Source organism: Nicotiana attenuata, chromosome 9 (genome assembly GCF_001879085.1).
Source record: "Nicotiana attenuata strain UT chromosome 9, NIATTr2, whole genome shotgun sequence".
Taxonomy (NCBI): domain Eukaryota; kingdom Viridiplantae; phylum Streptophyta; class Magnoliopsida; order Solanales; family Solanaceae; genus Nicotiana; species Nicotiana attenuata.
In genome coordinates, this window is record NC_031997.1 from 37,612,016 (window position 1) to 37,624,327 (window position 12,312).

At 40.4% G+C, this 12,312-nt stretch overlaps 1 protein-coding gene across 2 annotated transcripts; it reads left to right on the forward strand.

The window, feature by feature from the left end:
• On the forward strand, positions 240–6,637 carry LOC109232264 (alpha,alpha-trehalose-phosphate synthase [UDP-forming] 5-like). 2 transcript variants are annotated; one of them, XM_019397963.1, is made up of 4 exons: positions 240–594; positions 1,429–3,457; positions 5,048–5,321; positions 6,082–6,637. In XM_019397963.1, the coding sequence occupies exons 2-4, from the start codon at positions 1,470–1,472 to the stop codon at positions 6,406–6,408; spliced, it is 2,589 nt and encodes an 862-aa protein (XP_019253508.1). In that variant the 5' UTR covers positions 240–594; positions 1,429–1,469; the 3' UTR covers positions 6,409–6,637. The 2 variants fall into 2 exon arrangements, with proteins under 2 accessions (XP_019253508.1, XP_019253510.1); XM_019397965.1 differs by lacking the exon at positions 240–594 and adding an exon at positions 661–922.

A 12,312-nucleotide genomic window follows, 5' to 3' on the forward strand; every position in this document is an offset into this window, starting at 1 on the left:
GTCCAATTCGTATCCCATTCGATATAATAGCGCGTAAATGTTACTCTCTCCGACAAGTCACGCCAACAACCCAAACATCCGGGAACGTTTTTATTTCACTAGTCCAAGTGGCTGTCCTAAAATCAATAATTAAGCGTGTATATACGCGCTGAATCAGTCGCGTGGATATAGATCTCATATCAATTTAAGTTTCTATAAAATTGCTTTAATAACACTGTAAACTATATTCCAACAAGCCATATTTTAATGCAAAAGAAAAAAGGCAAATACAGAGATACCAGAAAGTGGAGCTCACTGTTCACTTCTTTCTTGCTTTCATCAAAGACATTTTTTTACAGTTTCATGTGTGTTTTTGTGTGTGAGAGAGAAAGATAGAGAATCAAATTCCTTGTACAAAGACACCACCTTTTCTGGGGTTTTTAGTACTGTAGTGATGGTTTGTATCATATGTGCATTTAGACAAGCTAAAAAAGAAAGCAAAAAGCCTATTCTTGATGCCATTGTTTTTGCTTTGAGAAAGAGAATCTAATCTTAAGATATTCATAGTGGGAATCTTTGGGTTTTCTAAAAACCATTCTTTGGTTTTCTTGAAAGGTAAGCTCTTTTTTTTTTTTCTTTATTCCACTGATCCTCAGCTGAATTGGCTGCTATAATCTTTTATTAGTATTATAGTGTTCTTTTGCTTCTTAGGTCTTTGTTGCGTGGCCACTATCTGCAACCACTTGTAATAGCACATTCTTCACCACCATCCATTTTCTTGTTTTGAGTGGGGTGTAATGTTTCTGTTTCTCTCGGCAAGTAAAATCTTTCTGCAAACCAAAAAAAACTTTTGCTTGAAGATGGAGTAATTTTTGCATTTCTATTTTTCTTGCTAAGCTTAACATGTGGGGTATCTGGTCTGTTTCTTGGTTGCCCTTTTGAGGTAAATTCTTGTTGGAGCTTTGGCTTTTTGTAGTGTTGTTTCTCAAAACCTTCTCTTTTTACTGCTTGGTTTTTGCATATGCCATCAGATTTATCCTTCAGGATGGTAGCTAGACCTCTGTTATTTATTAATATCTCTGTTTGTCTTCAGATTTTTGAAGTTCATTCTGTATCAAAGTTCAAAACTTTGGTTCAAGTTGTTGATTTTCATTTTGTCCTCTTGTGCTTTAGTTGAGCTGCTTTCTTTATTTTGGGGGTTGGGGGAGGTGGGGATTGGGGGGCGCTTCCCCTCTGCTTTGATCTTTAATGCTATGATTATGAGTCTCTCGTGGACCATATAGTGGGACCGTTGCTATATAATACAGTGATTTGTTTGCCGTTTGTACATTCTCTATGACCTGAGTCTTGTTCTTGCTTGTTTTCTGTTCTCAATCTTTTCTTTCCATGCATTTATATAGCTTGATCTTATCAATTGAGCAAAGGAGGAAAATTCTTTTCTGATTACAGGGAAAAAAAAAAAGAAGAAAGAGGAATTCTATTAGCAAATAATGGTTTCAAGGTCATATTCCAACTTGCTAGATCTTACTTCTGGTGATTCACCAACATTTGGTAGAGGTGGTAGGAAGCTTTCCAGGGTTGCAACTGTAGCTGGGGTTTTATCTGAGCTTGATGATGAAAACAGAAGTAATGCCTCCGATGCTCCTTCATCGATTTCTCAAGAGCGGATGATAATCGTGGGGAATCAACTTCCTCTTCGAGCACATAGGAGAACAGATGGTGAGGAAGGCTGGAACTTCAGTTGGGATGAAGATTCCCTTCTTTTACAGCTCAAAGATGGTCTTGGAGAAGATGTGGAAGTGATTTACATCGGCTGTCTCAAAGAAGAAATTGACCCGAGTGAACAAGATGGTGTTGCACAAACTTTGCTTGAAACTTTCAAATGTGTCCCAGCTTTCATACCACCTGAGTTGTTCAGTAAATTCTATCATGGTTTCTGCAAACAGCACTTGTGGCCTTTGTTTCACTACATGCTTCCTCTGTCTCCTGATCTTGGTGGTCGATTTGATCGTTCCCTGTGGCAAGCTTATGTCTCGGTGAACAAAATCTTTGCGGACAAAGTAATGGAAGTGATTAGTCCTGATGATGATTTCGTTTGGGTTCATGATTACCATTTAATGGTGCTACCAACATTCTTGAGGAAGAGGTTTAACAGAGTGAAGCTCGGATTCTTCCTCCATAGCCCATTTCCATCTTCTGAGATATACCGAACTCTGCCTGTTAGGGATGAAATTCTACGAGCACTCTTGAACTCTGACTTGATAGGCTTTCATACCTTTGATTATGCAAGACATTTCCTTTCTTGTTGTAGTAGAATGCTTGGGATTTCATATCAATCTAAACGAGGTTATATAGGACTAGAGTACTATGGCCGCACTGTTAGCATTAAGATTTTACCAGTTGGAATACATATGGGTCAACTTCGATCTGTGCTGGACCTGCATGAGACAGAGACCAGGGTTGCAAAGCTACGAGATAAATTCCAGGGTCAGACAGTTTTACTTGGAGTTGATGACATGGATATATTCAAAGGAATAAGCTTGAAGCTTTTGGCGTTTGAGCAACTGCTCTCTCAACATCCTGAAAAGAGAGGTAAAATGGTTTTGGTTCAAATTGCAAATCCTGCCAGAGGCCGAGGGAAAGATGTGCAGGAAGTCCGGGCTGAAACTTATGCAACTGTAAAGAGAATCAATCAGAATTTTGGAAGGACTGGCTATGAACCAGTTATCCTGGTTGATACACCTCTTCAGTTCTATGAGCGCATTGCTTACTATGTTATTGCTGAGTGCTGTCTCGTTACTGCAGTAAGGGATGGAATGAACCTAATACCTTATGAATATGTTATTTGCCGGCAAGGAACAGAGAAGCTTGATGCTACCTTGGGCTTGAATCCAACAGCACCAAAGAAGAGCATGTTGGTAGTTTCTGAGTTTATTGGTTGCTCTCCATCTCTTAGTGGTGCGATAAGGGTCAACCCGTGGAATATTGATGCTGTTGCTGAGGCTATGGATTCTGCTTTAGTTGTCTCCGAGGCAGAGATGCAGATGCGTCATGAGAAGCACTACAGGTATGTGTGCACTCATGATGTGGCATATTGGGCTCAGAGCTTTTTGCAAGATCTTGAAAGAGCATGTAGGGATCATGTGAGGAGGAGGTGTTGGGGTATTGGATTTGGCTTAGGGTTCCGTGTGATTGCTTTGGATCCTAGCTTCCGGAAACTGTCAGTTGAGCATATTGTATCTGCTTACAAAAGGACAAAGAACCGCGCAATCCTTTTGGATTATGATGGTACAATGACAGTGAGAAACTCTATCAGCAAGGGTCCAAATGCAGAGGTCGTTAGTATCTTAAACAACTTGTGCAGGGATCCAAAGAATATCGTTTTCATTGTTAGTGGAAAAGACACAAAGACTTTAACTCAGTGGTTTTCTTCTTGCGAAACACTAGGGCTTGCAGCAGAGCATGGCTATTTTGTGAGGTAAATCTTTTATGTCCTGCAATTGCCGTGTTGATTTCTACTGTTAATCCCCCAAATGATACATTATCAAGGTGATTCGTCGACTGGTGTAAAAAGATTGTGGCTAATCACTAACGAAATCTTAAGCTGTGGTGTGTGCAAAGTGTTCTAACTGGAAGTACAGAGTTTTTCTGACTTTGTCTAATAAAGATTAAGCAGAAGAGTAGACATTAAGAATGCAAGGAACTGGAATTGATCTAGGCTTAAGGAGAACCTGATAAGATGGCGAGCAATATTTTGGAAACATCTAACTCTGAGTCTAAATGCAGTCAGTCAACAGAAGGTAGGCAGAAGCTTGCTGGTTACCGTTCTAGTTTATGCGTGAAGCTAAATTCCACTTTCTATATCTATCTTTGTGCTACTAGTCAACTAAGTAGGTGATGTTAGTTTTTCTGCTGTTCATTCTTCTCCTGTATTACTTTTGGTTCTTCTTTCTTGTTTTTACTTGCTTAACGTCTGTGAGGACCAGGGGAGGGGCACTGTGGTGTTTAAGATTCTTGAAAATGGAAGAGAACTAAATGAAAGAGTAAGAAAGAGTTTCTAGTAATAGAGAAACTGGCTTGTGTAGATTATTGAAATATTAAACATGTAGCCATTGATAGTGGCAATTTGGTTTAACCATTTTTTGGTTCATGTTCTATTATGTAGCAAAACTGGTGAAGGTCCATAACTAGTGGGCCAGTGGCGGAGCTTCAGTGGTGGAAGGATGGTCACCCCAAACACCCTTCGTCGGAAAATTATGCTATATATAGGCCCTGTATTGATATTTATGAACATATAATTGATGTTGAACGCCCTTGACACAAACCTGTGCAGTAATGCCTTAGAAGTTAGAACTTCTATAGCTCCAGATGCTCAACTCGCATGCAAGTTGAGCTGTGATTATAAGCTGATACCGCCTTAACAAAAATAAAAGAAAGAACTGTTTTATCATCTCTATTGAATCCTGGTGTTTTAAATTTAACTCATGATTGACCAAATCAACTATGCCAATCTGATAAATAATACTCCCTCCGTTTCATATTATATGAGGTAGTTTGACTCGGCGCGGAGTTTAAGAAAAAAGAAGAAGACTTTTGAAACTTGTGGTCTTAAAAGCTTAAGGGGTAAAAGTTTGTGGGGCCATGATATTTGTATGGCTATAAAAGCTTCTCATTAAGGGTGAATGGATAAAATGAAAGAGTTTAAAGTTGAATTATTACCAAATTTAGAAATGTGTCATTTGTTTTGGAACAGACTAAAAAGGAAAGTACCTCATTTAATGAGACGGAGGGAGTACTTCATTTTCATGAATTAGGTCTTGCTTCTATAATGTAATAATTTGCCTATGGTGAAAACAGCTCTTAACTGCCTGAGTGTATATGTGTTTTCCTTCTCCTAAGGTGGCAGTCTTCTTCAATTTCCACAGATGTCTGTTTTGTGTCTACACACAGCTCAGTTCATGGGGAAATTGGTAGAGAGGAATGCTTTTACTGAACTTTACCTTTCTCCATCTACTCTTGGTGCTTGATGCTTTGGTTTCTCTATGAAGCTGAAACAATTCTTTTTCAGGCCAAATCATGATGCCGAATGGGAAACTTGTGTTGCAGCGGTAGATTTTTATTGGAAGCAGATTGCTGAGCCGGTAATGAGTCTCTACACAGAAACCACTGATGGCTCTTTCATAGATTCCAAGGAAAGCACGCTTGTTTGGAATTACCAATATGCCGATCCAGATTTTGGCTCATGTCAGGCAAAAGAGCTTCTAGATCACTTGGAAAGCGTCCTTGCAAATGAACCGGTTACTGTCAAAAGTGGCCAGTACATTGTAGAAGTTAAGCCTCAGGTGAGCAGTATGATATCTTTTTCACATTTCTCACTTGAAGCACTTGCATGCATCTGTAGCTGGTGAAAAGGTCTACAAATCGAGCCCTTCCTTGTTAGTCATTGCTTCAACTTCCTTGATTCCCACATATCTAAAGTTGCTTATGGCCTCTCGCATAAACAACTTGAGTTCTTTCACCAGATAACTTGCAGAAATTTGTTGTTGCTTCCTTATGTGAAAATTAAGAAATAAATCAACAATACTGAACCTTAATAACTGGGTCTTTATTGAAACTTATACTCCCTCTATTCCACTTTGTTTGGAACTATTTCCTTATTACTCTATTCCAAAAAGAATGACACATTTCTATATGTCCTTAATGAGAGGCTTTTATTACCACACAAATGTTATGGATTAGTTAACGCCACAACTTTCATAAGTCTTCATTTCCTTGTTGTCAAAAGTGTAGCAACTCTATTTTAGAACTAAGCATGCTTCTCTTGAAATAGCTTTCACACTATAAATCATGTCTTTTCATACAGTTAACTAAATCATGTAACCTTACTTTGGTTTCTTGAAGTGTGAATATTATAACTTCACCCCTGTCACGGTGAATTCCCAAAGATAGTTGATGGTTGTTACATTGTCAAATTGGGCCACTTACTTTTCTTCATGAAAAGGCACTCCACTCTTTTCTGACTGGAATATCTTGTCCTTATGTTTTCCTTTTAACTTAAATTGATGGTTTGCTTTGTCATGAATGTACATTTCGACCTCCTAGGGTGTCAACAAAGGTCTTGTAGCAGAACGTCTCCTAGAAACAATGAAGCAGAAAGGAACGGTTCCAGATTTTGTGCTCTGTATAGGGGATGATCGATCAGATGAGGATATGTTTGAGGTGATAATGAGTGCTGTAGCAAGTGCCTCACTTTCACCCGTGGCTGAAGTGTTTGCTTGCACGGTTGGCCAGAAACCTAGTAAGGCCAAGTACTATTTGGAGGACACTACTGAGATTCTAAGAATGTTGCAGGGCCTGGCTGCTGCTTCTGAACATTCTGCTAAAAATGTTTCTCTATCTTCTCAACACGTAATCATTGACCGAGAATAAGCAAATGCATATCTGAAAAAAGGAAAAAGAAAACAAGAAATTTAAAGTAGGGTTTCTTGGACATGAACAGTTACTATAAGCGTAGTTAATTTTTCTTTGGGATCTTGTTAGAAATGTATTTTCTTTGGTATGTTTATTGGAAATTAAACATAAATGTAAAATAGCTATTCATTAACTGCTATTTCACCTTGTTGATCATATCGAAGTGACCTGGCCGTCTTTCTATTTCTATGCATTTTCACAGAAGAGCAGATGGACTGAATGAAAATGGTTCAATGCATTAAAGTCACCATATAAATCAATATCACTTATCTTCTTCTGTTTGTTGTCTAAATTTCATAAAAGGTGTTATTTTCCATAGGATTTATCAGTTTCTCAGCGTCAAGTGTTATCTGATATGTCATCTTTCTTATTGGCACGATCTAAACTAGTAAATTTTATACGATTCGCAGAGGCATACCTCACTGAGCATAGTACAATCAAGGGAGAGAACATACAAGAAGTGTACTAGCCTTGCTCCTAACAATGCTACATATTGCAAGCTATAAACCTTCCGGGGAAGAATTGCAATGCTTAAAAAGTCTATTGTTTCTTGTCTTGCCAAATGTCACGACCCAAAACACGACCCATCGGGATGGCGCCTATCGATGATACTAGGCCAGCCGACATTACCAAAACGCTTTCAACAATAACCAGAAATAATCAAAAACTCTTAAAATATCTGAAATATTTGCCATAAAACGGGGTGAACCCCAAAACATAAGTGCAAAAATAAAGCCTGACATCGGGGTGTCACTAGTCATGAGCATCTAACATAACCGACCCTAAAATAACAAGACTAACATAGTTAGAAATCCAAAATACAGAATACAAGGAAAGATAGGGAAGAAGAAAGCAGGGCTGCGAACGCCGGCAGCTACCTCGCGATCTCCAATGACCAGCTACAAGTACTATCAACAACCTCCATCTTCAACATCTCCTAGATCTGCACACGAGGGGCGCGGAGTAACATGAGTACACCAACTCAGTAAGTAACAATAATAAATAAGGAACTGAAGATAGTGACGAGCTACACATTTTTAGTTCATTTCAATAATTTCAGAAAGGAAAATAGTCATGCTTCCCAAGTTCCGATAATTCAAGTGAATCCAGTTCATTTCAGACAAGTTCAAGTAAAACCAGATAAGAATATCTTTCAACGGTTTAAAAAACACATGGATCTAAAGCAACTGTGTGCATCAATAATGTAATCATATACTGCCTCTTAGGTAATCATCCCTTAGTCCTCCCAATTACTCCAACCTCACAATAACTCATTTCTCCCAGTCACTCATTCTTCACAATCACTCAGCACTCGGCACTCGGCACTCGCACTTAGTAGGTACCTGCGCTCACACGGGGTGTGCAGACTCCGGAGGGGCTCCTTTAGCCCAAGCACTATAACAAGCCAATCATGGCATAAATCAATTAGGCTCTCGGCCTCACTCAGTCATAAAGCAATAAACATGCTGCGGCGTTCAGCCTGATCCCATAAATATCCTTACAATCAGGCCCTGGACCTCACTTAGTCATCAATGTCTCCAACCTTTCGGGCTCTCAGAAATCAGGGAGATCAGCCAAAACAGAAATAACATGAAGTATCAGATAGAATAACAGAGACTAAGTTATGATATACGAATAAAAACTGTGACTGAGTACAATAGCATTTAACAGGCAATTCAACATGTAACGCGGCCTCTACGGGACCCAACAGTGCCAAAATATAGCCTAAACATGGTTTCTAACATGATTTACAGTCAATCTTTCATAACACATAGAGAGCATAGAGCTAACAACATGTTGTTCAAGTTTATAGTTTCTACGGGACGGACCAAGTCACAATCCCCTCGGCGCACGCCCACACATCTATCACCTAGCATGTGAGTCACCTCCTAAATAGTCACAAGACACAATATCCGGGGTTTCATACCCTCAGGACCAGATTTATAGCCGTTATCCGAGCAAAATCATACTCCGCGATGCCTTTGCCTCTCGAATCGGGCCCCAAATGTCCCGAATCTAGCCAAAAGTAATACAACACAACCAATATATAGGAACCAATTCCGCAAGGAAAACTACTAAATTGGGCTCAAATCCCGAAATCGACTCAAACCCAGCCCCCCGGGCCAACATCTTGAAATCCGGCAAAGGTCACGCAACTAGAAAGCCCATTCACTCACGAGTCTAACCATACCAATTTCATCAAAATCCGACATCATTTGGTCCCTCAAATCCCCAGATTATTCTCTCTAAAATCCCAAGCCCTAACCCTTTATTTCACTTCATAAATCCTACTAATTAGGTGAGAAATCAACGGAAAAACACCATAGCTAATGATAATATAGCTCAAGCAACTTACCTCAGTGAAACTCCCTAAATCCCCTTCAAAAATCCTCCCAAAAGCTCCAAGTCCGTGTTCAAAATGGTGGAAATGAGCAAAAATTCGTGAAGTCTTCTATTTATAAGTTCTGCCCACGCTTTCTGCACCTGCGGCTTAATATGCGCACATGCGGTGCGGCTTTTGCGCAAAAACCTCTGCATCTACGAAAAATCACTTAAAATCCCTAGACCGCTTCTGCGCCTTTAGACCACATCTGACATCATCATGGGTGCAGAATTGACATCACACCTGCGGACCAACACACGCACCTGCGCCCTCTCTTCCTCTTCTACAACCATCGCGGTGCGGGAACTTCATCGGACCTGCGCCTTCTGCCTAGATCCTCCAATCTCGCATCTGCAATCCCCCACTCGCTTCCGCGGACTCGCACCTACGGCTCCTACTCTACAGATGCGGTTATGACAGCCGAGTTCCACTTTAGCAACTCCTCCAATTTCTAAACTTGTTCCGTTAATCACCCGAAAACAACTCGAGACCCTCGGTGTAACAACCCGACTGGTCATTTTGCTTTCTAGAATCTCGTTCCCCTAAATAAGACTCCCCGTACTTGCTTTTACTGATTTATGACTTGCGGGGATGGTTAGTTCGGGATTTGGAAGAGTTTGTGTTGAAATCGGAACACTTGGTTCCTTAAGGTTGGCCTGAAAGGACAATTTTTACTTTGGTTAACATCTTGAGTAAACGACCTCGGTATCGGGATTTGACGGTTCCAATAAGTTTGTATGATGATTTCGGACTTGGGCGTATGTTCGGATTGAGTTTTGGGTGACCCGGGAGCGTTTTGGCGCATAATAGTGGATGTTAGTTCTTGAAGGTTTTTGGAAGTTCTTTAAATTTGGTTTAGAGCGGGTTTTGATGATATTGAGGTCCAAACGGGATTTTGATATCGGGAATAGTTTCGGTAATGTCACTTAAGACTTGCATGCAAAATTTGGTGTCAATGTGAGTAGTATAAGTGTGTTTCGTCACATTGGAAGTAAATTGAAGAACTTAAAGTTCATAAGTTTGAATCAATTGGTTTTAGGGTGTGATTCCTAGCTTTAATGTTGTTTCCGGCGTTCCGAGGGTTTGAATGAGTCCGTTTAATCATTACAAACTTGTGGGTGTGTTCGGGCAGGACCCCGGGGGTCCCGAGCGTCAATCAGACGAGGCTCGGACCAAGTTGAAATTTTTTGGCAAGAGTTGAATGCTCAACTTCTGTCATAGCCGCACCTGTGGTTGGTCAGCCGCATATGCGAGCTCGAAGGTGCGGGCCTTGACTCGCAGATGCGGCCAAGGGTGGCCAGCCCAGAAACCACCGAAGCGGCCCTCTCTCTGCTAAGCGGAACCACAGAAGCGGTTGGCTTTCCGCAGAAGCGGCCCAACCGGCCTAGTGAAGTTCCGCTGAAGTGGACCATTGCTCGCAGATGCGGTGGGCGCAGGTGCGACACAGGACCGCAGATGCGAAAATCATTGAAGGCAGTAGCCTTCATTTAATACGGGCCTTAGACGTTTTTGGCTCATTTCACACCATCGGTGCATGATTTATGAGCTTCTTGAGAGGGGTTTTTCACTAACCTTTTGGAGGTAGTAATTGCTACTATATTTGAGTTAAATACTTGGATTTTGGGTGGATTAACATGTAATGATTAGTGAAAATCATGGGACTAGAGTTAAACCTAGGTTTTTGATTAAAACAAGATTTAGTCACGAAATTCGTTATGGAATGTAGTAAAAATCATATATTCTTGATCCTTAGGTTCTGGGTAACAACCTCCTTCAAACATTTCCGGAATCCGGGCATGTGGGCCCGGGGGTGAATTTTAGGAATCTTACCTTTGGGGTGGATAATCACTTTAATTGCTAGAATATGAACTTGTAAGCCTATAATAATTGGTTTTTATACTATTTGAATAGTTTCGGATTGTGCGGCTCCAGTTTGAGGATTTGAGCGCATTCTTGAGTTGGAAGTAGGCTCGAAACGAGGTGAGTCTCTATTCTAACCTTGTAAGAGGAAAATTTTCCCATAGGTGAACTTAATTAATATGTGGTTATTTCTGGGGGATATGTACGTACAAAGTGACGAGAGTCCGTACATAGCTACTATTTTTATTATTGTCCGGGTAGTTCTAGGTTTATACCATGCTTTGTGGACACTACTATTTGATTATATGTGCTACTTGTATGAAAGTAATTAAGTTGAGGAAAATCTGAGGATTTAAAGTCTTTAAGTGAATTGTCTTCATTTTGAAAAAGAATCAAAGAAGGGTTGGGACTTAAATGATGAAAATTATGTTTGACCACGTCGCACGTATGATTCGCGAGCGGGGTTATGCTTTTACCATGTCACATGTATGATTCACGAGCGGGGTGAATAAATGCATCTATGGTTCGCGTCGTTCGACCCTCGGCAGTGCACAATTTACTTTTATATTGGATCGGGCCGAACGTCCTCGGTGGTAATTGTGTGTGATAACAGAATGGGAACTTCTTGTAGTTGTATGTTTCATTGCTTGATATGCCACTTGTGTTAAATAAAGAAAGTGTCTTGCCTTCATAAATACGATGGAGGAAATTCCTTGGTTATTGTTCTTGTTTGAGCTTGACTGTAATCTACATACATTATGCCTTAAGAATTGGAACTTCACATTATTATATTGTTGGCCCTAGTAAGTGTCGGAGTTGACCCCTCGTCACTACTTCTGCGAGATTAGGCGACATACTTACTGGGAACATATTTTTATGTACTCACGCTACACTTCTGTACTTGATTGTACATGCTTTGAGGCAAGTGCATCTAGCCATCAGTCCATCGCGTAGATTGGACTCCTTAGCTTGAAACTTTCCGGTGAGCTGCCCAATTGAGCCGCTCTACAGCAGCTGGAGTCTCTCTATGTCTTTACTTTTCTTGTCTATTTCCTTTCCAGACAGTAGGATAGTATTGTTTTGTATATTCTACTAGATTGCCCACATACTTGTGACACCAGGTCTTGGCACACACATTGGTAGATTTATGATTTTTGGTTTGCTATCATGATTTAAGCTCATATTTGTTATTCCTATCTATTTATGTTTAAGTTTCAAACTCCTAATTTCTTTATCAATAAGGGAAGGATTTCACGTACTAATTAATTAAAAGAGGATTCACTAGTTGATTAGTGTTGGCTTGCCTAACAACGGTGTTTGGCGCCGTCGCGGCCGAATATGGAATTTGGGTCGTGACAACATGGTATCAGAGCACTAGGTTCACGTAGGTCTCACAAGTTATGGGAAAACCTCGTAGAGTCTTGCGGATCGGTACAAAGACGTCTGTACTTATCTTCCAAAGGCTAAAAAGTGTTAGGAAGCTACCCTTTATTCATCTTCTATCGTGCAGTTGATGGCATACAAAATTTCCTCCTTTTATTCTCTCACAGATGGTAAAGACGCGTACGGCGGACGTTCCAGACCCGGGAGGAGCTACTCCCCCCGTTGCTAGAGGTCGA